The sequence below is a fragment of the Balaenoptera ricei genome, chromosome 6, assembly GCF_028023285.1.
Source record: "Balaenoptera ricei isolate mBalRic1 chromosome 6, mBalRic1.hap2, whole genome shotgun sequence".
In the NCBI taxonomy this organism is placed as follows: domain Eukaryota; kingdom Metazoa; phylum Chordata; class Mammalia; order Artiodactyla; family Balaenopteridae; genus Balaenoptera; species Balaenoptera ricei.
Genome location: NC_082644.1, coordinates 41,480,993 through 41,494,147, shown reverse-complemented (window position 1 = coordinate 41,494,147; position 13,155 = coordinate 41,480,993). Strand labels below are relative to the sequence as shown.

The 13,155-nt window shown below is 50.7% G+C and overlaps 2 protein-coding genes across 2 annotated transcripts in view; one reads left to right on the top strand and one right to left on the bottom strand.

Annotated features, from left to right (window-relative positions):
* The window catches only part of DNAI1 (dynein axonemal intermediate chain 1), a 43,495-nt gene extending 42,384 nt beyond the window's left edge, over positions 1-1,111 (top strand). Inside the window, exon 20 of the mRNA XM_059926663.1 lies at positions 963-1,111. Within this exon, the coding sequence (XP_059782646.1) occupies positions 963-1,061 (99 nt within the window). The 3' untranslated portion in view covers positions 1,062-1,111. The remainder of the gene's footprint in view (positions 1-962) is intronic.
* A 265-nt stretch (positions 1,112-1,376) lies between these two features.
* On the bottom strand, positions 1,377-3,415 carry ENHO (energy homeostasis associated). The gene is made up of 2 exons (XM_059926342.1): positions 3,212-3,415; positions 1,377-2,186 (listed from the first exon to the last, which is right to left on the bottom strand). Exon 2 carries the CDS (start codon positions 2,023-2,025, stop codon positions 1,795-1,797), a length of 231 nt encoding a protein of 76 aa, XP_059782325.1. The 5' UTR covers positions 2,026-2,186; positions 3,212-3,415; the 3' UTR covers positions 1,377-1,794.
* Between the last annotated feature and the right edge of the window lie 9,740 nt (positions 3,416-13,155).

Below are 13,155 nucleotides of genomic sequence, written 5' to 3'. Positions count from 1 at the left end.
GGCCTGCTGGCCCTGCATTCTCCTCCCACCTCACAGCCTGGGCCAGATCCAGACTGGGCCCTCAGCAGGCAAGGCTGGGGCAGGTGCCAGTGAGCAGTGGGCACAGGTGGCTGAGAGGACGGGGGCCCGGGCACAAAGGGAAGACAGGAAATGGCAACTGCCCCAGCCTAGCCCACACCCCACCGCCTGGACAGAAAGGAGGATGGCACTGGTGCTGGTCTGCCAGGGAGCTCTCAGGGCCTGAGTGACACATACCCCAGTGCCCCAGCTCTCTTTTTCTCAGGGCCCAGCTTACCAGCTAAAGGATTAGAGTGCCCTGTAGGCAGGGGTGAGGGGGCATAAATTCAGGACCCGCTCTTCTGAGGGACAGTCCCAGCCAAGGACATCTGGAATCACATGGGATATCCCAACCGCCCTCCTGGGTCTCCTGACACCTGCCCCCACCATGGGTATGTCTGACACAGCAGGCCTGGCCCCAAATGGTACCCCACTCCCAACCTGACCTGAAAGTGCTAGGTAACAGTACTAGGTGAGGGCACCTGTGGCTTTGTCCACACTCTTTTCCCTCCACAAACACACACCTCTTAGCTCCGTGTTAGGACTCAGCCAGGGACCTTCCTGTGGGAAGGGTGATCCCAACAGTTAGAGGCCCTGGGCTGCAGCTCTTCCTGGCTTCCCCCACTCCCCACGCCTCCCAGCATCAGGATCCTACGTTGATCTGAGGTTCAGAAACACAGCTGGATGTTTCTTGCAGGCCTCAGCTGGGCCCCTGCCACCCAACCTGACATGGGGAAGGATCCTGGCGGGGTTGGGGGCGGCAGGCAGGGGTCCGGAATCTAACTGGGCAGGAGAGAGGCGTGGCACAGCTGCCTAAGCTGGGCTCAGGAGGTGGTGCTGGGAAGTAGAGAGAGGTGGCCCATCCCTCACCATTCCTCCCCCATGTGTACTTCCCTTCTCCCCAGGAAAAGAAGGGCCAGGAAGTGCAGAAGGGTCCAGCTGTGGAGATCGCAAAACTGGACAAACTGCTGAACCTGGTGAGGGAAGTGAAACCCAAGACCTGAGGGCCTGGCCCCAGGGCCTGGCCCATGTCTTGAACCCCGTACTTGTAGCACCTGGTACAAGTGGGTGCTAAGCCTGGGTACCCTGGTACCCCAGCCCAGGCTTAGCACCCAGTATGTGTGTGACCCCACCCCTGATCAGGTCCCAGAACCTGCCCTTAGCACCCTGCTCCAGCCCTGGTCCCAGCACCTCACCCCAGGACTTGGCCCTCAACAACCATTACCCCCTCCTACTTTCTGCAAATAAACTTGGGTCTGGAAGCCCACCCACAACCTTTCATTTTGCTGCAGCAAGGCCCCCAGGAAGAGGAGCAAATCTCAGGGTAGAGCCATAGTTCCATTTATTATCCAGCAAACAGTAGGAGGACCAGAGAAGGGGCCCAGCCTGGACACCCTCCCATTATTGCCATGGATTGCTTCCCCAACCTCGAGGACCTGGAGGCGCTTGGCCTAGGGGGCGGGTGGACCCAGCCCCTGACCGCTGGGATGGAGCAGAGTCCAGATGGCCCTGGCCCTAGCACCAACTCATGAACCCCCCGACCCCAGGCCTGTCTACCGAGGGCCAGCAGAGCCCCTCTTGGAGCCAGGCCGACCAGACTCTGGGCTGCTAGGTCCAGCTCCAGACAGGCTGGACTCTTGAGTTCTGGACCCCAGGCTGGCTGGACCCTGGGATCCCGATTCCAGGTTCCAAGTGGGGTGGACTTAAGTCCCAGACTCCGGGCTAGGCCAGGGGCCTTCAGGGCTGCAGCAGGTAGCTGCCTTCATGGCTGAGCTTCTGGGGCGGGGGTGCCTTCTCGGGACAGGGGCCAGGGCTCGAGTTGGGACTGGATTCGGAGAGGGAGTCGATGTTGGCAGAGCGGGAGTGGCAGGCCCAGCAGAGAATGACCCAGAGCAGCAGCAGCAAGAAGCCTACGAGGCCATTGCAGATGATGGCGATGAGGGCCCCCTGGGAGATGGCTGCCCCCATGACGGGCAGCACCCTCAGACAAGCACAGACTGAGAAGCTGCCTCAATGGCAAGGCCCATGCCGAGGCGGGACTCCGGTATAGCCGGCCTTCCAAGGAGGCTGTCCTGTCCACACACTCAATGATTCCCGGACAGTGAAGACGTCCACCTGCAGTTCTGAGCCTGTGGGGGGTACAGAGCAAAGGCAAAGGGTGGTGAGGAGGAAGGGGTGGGGTTAGGCCTAGGAGGAGAGGCGTAGGGAAGACAGACCGCTCCCACACCTCTGGCCTCCCAGCAGGCCTCAGTACCCCACAGAGCCAACACCTGGCTCTGGGCACCTGGATGGGGGTGTGGCTACCGTGGGGAAGCTGCACTAGGCAGCCTATATCTCATTCTCCTTTTGACCAGTGGCCATGGCCTGGCCCTGCCCACTGAACATCCAGCCCTCAGAAGAACTGTGTGAGTGGGTGGGATTGAGGAAGCCCAAGGCCTTGAAGGATGGGCACTGTGACCAGCTCCGGTGTGGCCTGGGCGCCTCCGACTCAGGACTCCAGCCAACCAGCCCAGGAGACCTCCAGAGGCGCCAGCTCACACAGAGGGAACTTTGTGGAGGCGTGGCAGGCATGTGTGGGTCTGTGTATCTAAGGCTGTGTACCTAGGTGCACCTTTCTGTGAGACTGTCTCTCCAGGTCAGCTGCATGTGTCTGTGTGTCTGGCCCTTACTCTGTCCCTTGGTTCCCTTGCCTGGATCTGTGCCTCTGCCTGTGTATACCCACCTCCGTGTGTACCTGTCTGTCTCTCTGTAGCTCTCTTTATATCTGTCTCTCTCTGTGTCCCCATCTCTGAGTCTCTAAGGGTCTCTCTTGTGTTTCATTTCTCTCCCAGTCTATTTCTTTGTGTATCTCTGTATCAGTCTCTGTTTGTCTCTTTCTTCCTGTCTCTGTGTGTATGGGTCTCTTGTGTCTCCGTCTCTCTTTCTGCCCCGCTGTGTGTCCGTCTGTCCCCATGGACGTGTCTCTATCCCCTCTCCGTGCGGTCTGTCTCTGTAGTTCTGTGCGTCTCTTGTGTCTCTTGTGCGTGTCTGTCTTTGTGTCTGTCTCTCTTTCTCCCCGGCTGTGTCTCTGTGTCTCCGTGTGTGTCTATGTCTCTTCATCTCCGTCTCTGGTTCTCAACGCCCCCCATGCCCGTGGTGGGAGGACCCCTCTTACCTGAGTTGAGCCCGGTGCGCGCCCGCGGGAGGGTCCGGGGCAGCGGGATGCTGGGCGCCGACTGCTGCTCGGGAGCCTGCGGGCGGGGAGCAGCGGGAGGCGGGCAGGGGTGACGTCCCCTCCCCCCGGCCCTCCCCCTCGGCAGCGCAGCCTCCACCGGCCGCTCCCGCCGCGGCGCGACCGGGGCGGCCTCTGCCGCGGGCGGTCTGCGGCGAGCGGGGACCTCCTCCCCCTGGGGCGGCGCCTCCTCCGCGGCCGAGGCCGCTCGCCTGCTCGCACGGCGGCGCTCGGGCGGCGGCGGCCGTCTGGGCGCGGGGTTCGGCTGGGCTCGGCTACGTTCGGCTACGTTCGGCTGGGCTCGACTGGTCTCCCGGCTGGGCTCGGCCAGGCTCGGCCGGCAGCAAAAACAGAGAAAGAGTCCCGCCTTCTCGGAGGCCAGCGGCCGGCGGCCTGTCAGAGGAGGAGCCATCCCTCGCCGCTGCCGCCATTTAATTGGCTGGCCCTGCCAGGCTCCCTTGCCATTGGTTGTGCGCCGGTGTGAAGACTGGCCCGCCCCTTGTGCAGGCGGGGGCGGGGGCGGGAAGAGGGCTGAAGGGGCTACTCAGTGTGGATCCCTCCACGGGGGGGAAGGGGGCGGGGTCCACCTACTTGAGGGGATTTCTTGCACTTTCAACACCCGGAAGATCTGCACACGCAACATCTGAGAAAGGCCAGGGCCGCCCTACCCCTCTACCAGGAGACCACCCTTCCATATCTGCGAGAGGTCTCTGTCCCCATCATCTGGAGGGAGGCACTGGGATACAACATCTGGGAGGAGACCGAACCTCCTGGTCTTGGAAGTCCCCTATACTCCCGCACGTCCACTCCCACCTGGGTGTGGACTCTGCATCCCCACTTAAGAGGGTCTGTAGTTGGTCTCACATTCCCTGGCCCCAGGAGGTGTGAGCAACTCTGCCAACATAAGTTGTTTTGACACATTTATTGAGTTCCCACCCAGTACTGGTCAGGGGTTTGTACTTTACCCTGCTATGGGGGAGCCTAAGACAGAGAGGAATGGGGTATTCTGAGGGATGGCTCAACCCTGGCTGGAATAGGACCAGGCATGACTCTCCATCCCAGAAGCTCCTGACTCCTCCATCCTAGAAGCCCTCCTAAGAGAAAGATCAGCTTGGGCAGGAGCTATCAGGTAGGGCTTCCTACCCTACTTCATATGCAAGTGATTTCTGAGTGTTCTGAATGGACCCTTTTCTCATTCCACTGGACGTATTCTCCCATGGATAAGCACAGCTCTAAAGCTATATATACCATGAAGTCTCTCAGTGCTCCCAAATCCGATGTTAACTTATCTCTGGAATTCTAGATGCAGATCCAAGTGCCAACCAGAATCAGGGTGGTGTTGATTACTGGTTCTGCCACTTACCTAACTTTGTGATCTTGGGCAAGTTACTCAACCTCTTTTAGCCTCAGCTTCTTCATCTGTAAAATGGTTTTAGTAACAGCTACCTCTCAGGATTGTAATTCACTATTTATACCAGACCAACCATAGCTCAGCAAATACCAAGTGACACAACTCCAAGGACCACATGGGTAAGGAGCCCCTTCCCCCAATGAGATCCCTATAAAACCAAGTGCTATCTTGAAAATGAGAAAGGGAAGGGTAAAATAACCTGAAAGACTGAGTCATCCAAACCTACTGAATTTCTTAGAGACTGACTAAAATAAATTTTTAGACCTGCCTGAGTTTACCAGAGTGGATTAATTTTAGTTTCCCCTGCCCCTGTTACCCAGCAGGGTGGGGGCATTGTGAACAAGATCAAATCAGTTCTAGGAAAGAGAGAAGACTAATAATATTGCACATCTGAGTGTAATATGAGTGAATTTGTGACCCAGCTGCAGGAGTTCAGATTTTATCCTGAGGACAGTGGGGAGCCACTGAAGAAATTTTGAACAGAGGAGTAAATGTGATCATATCCAGAAATTAGAAGGATGATTTGGGCTGCTGGGTGGAAGGAGGGATTGAAGGCATTTGAGAGTAAAGGCAAGAAGTAATGACAGGGCATTGAAATGAGGTAGGGGAATAGGAGTGGAGAGAACAAGAAAGCATTGAGACTATTGGAGAGTTACAACTGGCAGGACTTAGAGACCTAGACCTATAGGATATGGGGGGTAAGAGGGAGGAAAAAGTCTGGGATAACTCCCAGCTTGGTGATAGGGATGCCGTGATGCTATTTACTAAGATAGAGAACACAGGAGAAGGGGTAAGTTTCAACAGAGGGTTGGGGTGCGGAGGTGATGAATTCTCTTTTGGATATGTTGAATTTGAGGTACGAATTGGACATCCAAGTTGAGATGTTCAATAGACAGTTGGATAAACAGGTCTGAGGTTCAGGAGAGAGGTCCAGGCTGAAGATAACATTGTGTGAGTTTCAGCAAAACAGTAGTAGTCAAACCAGAAAAGTGGAAGAACTCACCCAGGAAGAATAGGAACTGGTTTAAACAAAAAGATATATTTATAATCAGATACCTGAAACCTAAAGACAAGGATGCCTCAAGAACAACTGGAACTAATAGACGCAAAAGTCATTAGGTTCTCTCTCCACTTATCTCTCTTACTTTCTGCCTGTCTCCTTCATTTCCGTACCCTGCCCTGCCCCAGCATTGTCATCCCCACCCCCAGTCTGGCTTCCAATGCTCTTCTGGTCCACGTGGTGAAAAACAAGACTTCAGACAATCCCATAGCTTAAAATCTTAATGTCAAGGCATCCAACAAGGCACTGGCTTCGTTTTCTTGGTTGCAGTTGGCAGATTTCTCAGGAAGTACTCTGATTGGCTCAGCTTAGTTAGATGCTTAACTCTGGACCAATCAACTGGGGCCAAGGGATGGATGAGGATCAAATTGCCTAGCATGACCCACATCATAACTGCATGGACACTGGGGTGAGTGGAGGAGAAGAGAGATTCTGAAAAAGCAGAATGGCAGTTGTTCACTATAGTCCATCCTTTGCCCAACACAAACACATTTTTTCCCTATATGTATGATTCCAAAAATGCCCTCACCTATATAATCCAACCATCTCACTGTACATATGCCAATAAATTCACTTCCTTTTCAGTGGAGGGCAGCTCAATGACACATCCAGCTACTGCTTCTGGAGGTTATATCATAGGACCAATATTCTTCGTATATAGGTTCCCTGGGTAATGTCCCTTCATGTTCTAGCCAGGTCTCTATAGGGTGTGAACATGGCTTCTAATAATCCCATTACCTTTGTTTGAACTGCCTTTGAACTACCTTTAAACCACTCCTCCCCACGCCCCCAAAAATCCTCCTGATATTTAGAGATGGAAGAAATAGAGAATAAAATGGAGTAAAAAGAAAGCATTGTATAGTGGTCACTATCCAGAACATTGTCTATAATATTTTGGCCATGAATAACAATGAAAATGATGGGACTAGGAAATCTCTTGGCAGCTGTGTGTTGACTCACTTCTTTGGCTGCAGAGTTCCTCCATCGGCCAATCTGGCTGCCCCAGGTTTTGCCCACAAAGACAAGATTTCTTATCCAGTGCTCTGAGACCACCATTGTGGAGGATTTCTCTGTGGGGTACTCTACTGATTAGCACTACACTTTCTGGTGGTATCTTAGGGATTTTCCTGGAATTGAGCAATCACAGATCTCTGCATTTATGAGGATTGGGTATGGTTTTATTTTTCCTCCCAGATGATACAATTCTTTTACAACTATTCTTTTAAAATCAGCCATCTGTCAGTTTCATCTGTTGTGGGGGGTGGGGAGAATTCCTTTGGCTAATACTATATTTCATTGATCCTAAGGCACATTTTTTTCTAGTTTAAACAACTCTGAAATCAGAATATGTCTTACAATTAATGGCATGTAATAGTTTTTAAACCTCTTTTTTTTAGTAATTCATATTATTCATTTAGTAATTCAAATAACTTGCCTCTTATAATTGAAGGAACATGCGATTTACTAAATATAGTAATTTTATCAGTCAGAGTTCTTTATCACAAATAATAGAATCCACTCTGGATAGTTGAAGCATAAAAGGGGTTTGTTAAAAGATATTACTTAGCTCAGAATTGTTAGGAAGGCTAGGGAAATGGACTTGAGGATAAGTTTCTAGGAACAACACCCAAACCACACCATACAACCTGATGAGGAAATCACCATCATTACCGCTCCAAATACTAAGCTCTATGGCACTTCTGTGGTAAGAACTCAGTTTTGCAACCACTAGGAAACCACTGCTGTTACTACTACCATTCCCAAAAGCTAGATACTTGCGCTATACGAAAATGAAGTCCTATGTCCAACCTGCTTCCTTTCTTCATCAGTCAGAATTCGTTAGGTAACACAGTAGTTACAAACAACCCCCAGATCTTACTGGCTTAAAATAGCAAAGATGTATTTCTTGCTCAGCTACAGTTCTAGCACGGGTGAAGGGGGGAGGAAGAGTCTTGCTCACCGTGGTCACTCAAGGATCTAAGCTTTTGGAAGCTCCACCATCTTACAGTGATGCCACCTTCTTGATATGAACCTTCAGAGTTGGCTGTGGCAGAAGAGAGTGAGGGAAAACGTGTACTGGCTTCTGCTCACATTGCATTGATCAAAACAAATCTCGTGGCCACAAGTGCAATCCTCCTGGTGCTTAGAAGGAGAGGAGAACCAGAAATATTGGTGAACTTTGGTGGTATTTACCTTGCTCACTTCCAATCAAAATCTCACGTGGGGGAAGTAGCATGCCTATGGACAAGCTGCAAGGGGTGCTGGGAATTTTAGTTCTGACTTCTGTACTGAGGAGGCTAGGTCTTAAAATGGGAATTTTCCCATATAGAAAAACTATTTAAAAGTTGAAAACATCCATGAATACAACAGACTTCCACTTCCATAATCAATACTAGAATTTTGTAGGACCATGCTCTCTGAATCTTCAGGTTTGCCAAGAAGATGCAAGGTCTGTGCAAGCTCTTGGAGCAGTTTCCCTTTTTAGCACTACATCTGGGGGCTCTTTCAATCTCTCTGACTATGGCTTCTGGCTTCATGGGACATCTTAGGCTGGAGTAACAGGACTGGAAACCTTTCTTCTTCAACCTGCCCTTGAATGATGCCTTTGCCTCCCCTGCATGCCATTCAACTCATTTTACGATGAGAGGCACCATCACATGCGCCTGGAAGGGTAAATCCAAAATAGTGGTCTGCAAGCAGTTAGAGGACAACAGAGTAAGTGTTAACTTACTTAACTTGGATAACAAAATGTGTTTCATTCTTGACCTCAAACTGCTAGGAGCTAGATTATTATGCGCCTTGCTGAACTGTAGACGCTGAGTTATTGGCCGTTCGCTGATGTTGATGCCCTGATTAGGAAACTGAGAGGTCCCAGAAATCAGGATGGAGGTACATTGGAAGAGCCAGAGGAATTGAACAAGCCCTGCTTTTTGTCCCCACCCTGCCTTCTCTCTCTCCTTTTTTCTCTCCAGACAAGCTTCTTATGCTTTCTCAGTCCACATAATAATAACAAACCCAGCTTCTGACAGTTCTCAACTTTATAGCTTAAATCCAGGTACCTAACAAAATGTTGGCTCATCTCTTTCAGTTCCAGTTCAGGCTTATTCTTCTCAGTTTCAGCTCCAGAATTTCTAGGGACTGGCTTTGGTCAGATGCCATTCCCTGCACCAGTGACCTGTGGAGGGGGTGGGCGGTGGGGTCATAGGATGGTGACTCCCATGATAACCATATGAATTCCCACCAGAAGGGAAACAAAACATAAAAGAGGATACCATAGTAACGTTCATGGATGCAGGGGAAAAGATAAATATTCAATGTAAATAAGGAAGAAGCTCTCAGAGAGAAGGAAAACTGAGAGGGAACATAGTTTTAAGGAAGCCAAGAAAGGACAGAGGTTCAAGAAGGAGGGAGAGGTCAGCAATCCAAAATGTCAAAGAAGGTCCAGTAGTTTATAGAAAGGGACCATTGGATTTAAGAACAAGGAGATTGTTGATTATCTTGGCAAGAAGTAGTCACAGTGGACAGTGGAGATGGGGTATGTGGTGGACGCCAGATTTTAGTGGTTTCATGAGTAAGAAGTGGATGCAGTATAGATGATTGACTGGAAAAGTTAGGTGGAAGGAGAATAGATACAGAAGGATGTAGAATTAGAGGAAGTTTTCTTTTTTTTCTAAAAATTTCTTATGTGTTTCTTACACAGGCATGTTTAAGTACTGGTGAGAAGGAACCAGGAGAAAGGATATAATTGATGCTATTTTTATTATTACTCTCCATCTCCCCTGGGCTGTACAGATCCAGGCATGCAGGGAGAGGGATGGAAGCTAAGGCCCTGGCAGAAGGTGTGAACCACTTCAACTTTTCCTAGGCCACACCGGAAAGTAGGGCAGAGAGAGGAGGTGCCTGGCCTCAGCATTGGGTGACCCAGGTTGGGGCCCAGGGAGCACCCAAGGCCCTGGGATCATACCATGGTCTGTGCCCAGACAGAGAGGCCTTGTGTAGAGAACAAAGGGGCCCAGGGCTGGAGCCAGCAAGTGGGGGCAGGGTAGACACAAAGCAGTTACACTCTGGGACAGGCCAACTTGCCATGTGCTCTGGTTCCCATCTCAGAACCGTGCCTGTCGCTGCCCCCTCCCCGCTTACTCCTTCCTCCTCATCCCTGCCAAGCAGTCACCTGCTTTCTCAGCTCCACTTCCCCGCCTCCCATCACTCCTCAGCCGCTGCCCCCACCTCCTGCTCTCAGCATCCCTGAAGCCGGCTCACCAAGGTCACTTTCATCTCCTTGTCACAGCCAATGAATACTTTTCTGCCTTTATCCTTGTTGACTTCTTGGCAGCAGTGAGGCTGTTGAGCAGTGAGGCCCTGCTTGAAACCCTACCTTTCCTTGTCTTCCATGAAGCCACTCGCTCTGGGAACGTTTATTCCTCCTCCTAAAATGACAACTATTGTTTATGAAGCACCCAGAGCTGTACATGCATCACAGATATCCCTCACCTTCATACAGGCCAGGTCCATGGAGCAGATGAGGGAACCGGGGCTCAAGGCAATCAGGGGGCTTTTCTAAGGCTCCACAGCAGCCGTGATAGCCTGGATTAAAACCCGAATTTGCTGCATTGCCCCCAGCTCCGGCATGCTGCTTGGCTGCCTCACCTCTCTGGCCCCTCCTCAGCCTCCTTGGGAGGCTGTGCTCTCTGCACCCACTCTCCTCCCCTCCCCTCCCCTCCTCTCCCTTACCCTCCCCTCCCCTGCTGCTGCTATTGTTACAATATTAAGAGCTAAGATTTATGGAGTGTTTACAACATAGTAGGCACTGTGCTAAGTTCTTTATATACATCGTCTCATAAAATCCTTACAACCCTATGAGGTAGGTGCTGTTTTCCCATTTTCCACTTAAGGAGACTGAGCCTTAGAGAGATTAATCACCTTGTCCCAGGTCAAAAGGAGCCCGGGTTTGTCTGACCCCAGAGCGCATTCTTGTAACAACTGGCCAGATGGTTTGGTGCCTTACACTTGACATGTCTACATCTGACCTCGGCTACCCCTTACGTGCTATGTAACCACAGGCAAGTGATTGAATGTCTGAGCCATGGTTATTATCAACTTCCCCAGAGTCTGTACTCCTCCTGTGCTCGCTAGTTCAATAAACAGTCCTACCATCTTCCAAATCAACAGGGGTTGCAAGTGACTCTTCCCTCTCCCTTCCCTCTCCACCCCACATTCATCAAGACGTGGGGTGGAGAGGGAAGGGAGAGGGAAGACTGTGTGCTCTTAAAGGCACAGTTCTCCAAACTAGTGGTTACCAGTGGGGAAAGGGAAGTGGGGAGGGACAACAGAGAGGTAGGGGAGTAAGAGGTACAAACTATTAGGTATAAAATAAGCTACAAGGATACACTGTACAACACATAGAATATAGCCAATATTTTATAAAAATTATAAATGGAGCATAACCTTTAAAAATTGTGAATCACTATATTGTATGCCTATAACATATAATATTGTACAGCAACTATACTTCAATTTTTTTAAGAATGAAAAAAAAAAAAAAAAAAAAGCTCAGTAGTCACTGCCCCAGCCCTAGTCCTTCGACCTGCTCTCAGGCCTCACACATCATTCACTCAAAGCGCCTCACTCAGGCCTGCTGCTGCTCTCATCACCATGGGTTCCACATTCTCTTCCTCCTTCCCCTCCTCTGCACGGCCCCCAGAGCAATCTTTCCCAAACACAAACCTGGCCAGGTCTCCCCAGCCCCTAGGGCCCCCTGACTCTCAGTAGAAGCCCCTGAACCTCAGCCAGGCTTTCAAAGCCCAGCCTGCCCAGCCCCACCTCCTCTGCTACCCCAGCTCCCGCAGGAGGGGTCTCACATTCCTGCTCTTCCCCCCGGGGCCGTGTCCCCTCCCTCTCCACAGTCCTCCCCACAACTAGTATGTGTTCCTTCTGGTGACACTGAGCCCAGAGGTGGGTGTGCTCAGGTGTGCAAAACTGGTGATGTTTCTCTATCTATTTTAAAAACTAAATAATTATATACATGAAATATATATTTATATATAAATTATATACATTTACATAAATATATAAGCCAAATACATAACTATATTTTATAAACTAAATATATGGTTGTGCAACAATGCAAATATACTTAATAGCACAGAACTATACACTAAAATGGTTAAAGTGGTAAAACCAAACCAAACCAAACTAAATCTAACTCCTCTCCAAGGTCCCAGCCCCTGGAGCAGTAGGAAGGTCATTTGGGGGGCCCCTCCTCACCCCATCCTCTCTAACTGTGCGGAGGTCCTGGGTATTTGATGCTGTGATTCACATGGTCTCTGCTGAGATTCCCAGGCTGGAGCTCAATGTCCAGGAGCCTCCCTTCCCAAGCCCACCCTGACTCCTCTCCTAGGGCATCTTTAGGGAGTGTTTGTGGGTTCCATCTGCCCATGCAAACGCAGACCCCCTCTTCCTTTGGAGGGACTCTCTGGATGGCTCTGCCCCCTCTCCCCTCTCCTTAGCAAAATCCCCTCAAGAAGCTTAGGCCTTCAGAAGGCAGAGTCAGGAAGATGTCTGTGGTTGGCTCAGCCTTGGGCCTGAGATCCTCACCCCAGTAGACAGGGAGAAAAAAAAGGCCCAGCCTTCTGCCTGAGACAGGAAAGAGAAGACAGGCGGCAACTCAGTGAGCTAAGCCGGCACACCAACACCTGCCTCGGGCGGTCAGATCTCTAGGGGGCAGCAATCAAAAGGTATCTTTTCCTGCTTATACAGACACACACTAACCCATAATCAGAGACACACAGCATACAAGCAGAGACATGTATGCAGAAACAACAAGCTTACCCACAGACACGGGCATGCACATGAAAACACACATCCATATGGGACACATGTGTCTAACACTCACTACACACATATTGCATATCCAGGAAAACACACTTAAAGAGGTTCACAGGTCTCCATAATACACACACACACACACACACACACACTCAGAGACATGCCCGCCCAAAGGTAAACCTACCAACAGACTCAACAGTTGTCAGCAAATGTGTTTTGGACCAATGACGGAGGAAAGAAGTCAGAGATAAAGACCCAGATCAGTTTTCTGGAGATTGGAAGAGTGTGTGTTATGTGGAGGAGAGGCTGGTGGGAGAGAGCCAGGTAGAAATAGGGAAGGAAGAGATCCTGACACCAAAGAACGAGTGTAATGATTATTTATATGGTACCAACTACTCACCTAGCCCTCATTTACCCATCTGTTCATTTAGTAGTTACTGAGCTGGGTTCTCTGCTGGGCTTGGTAGGCAGAGAGCCTGGTCCCCAGCCCGGTCCTCGCAGGCATGGGCTGTGAGGGAGAGAGGCCTATCCGTGAGCAGCTGTAACAGAGAGTGGCAAGTGCTGTGATGGGGGATACCCACTCTGGGCAGC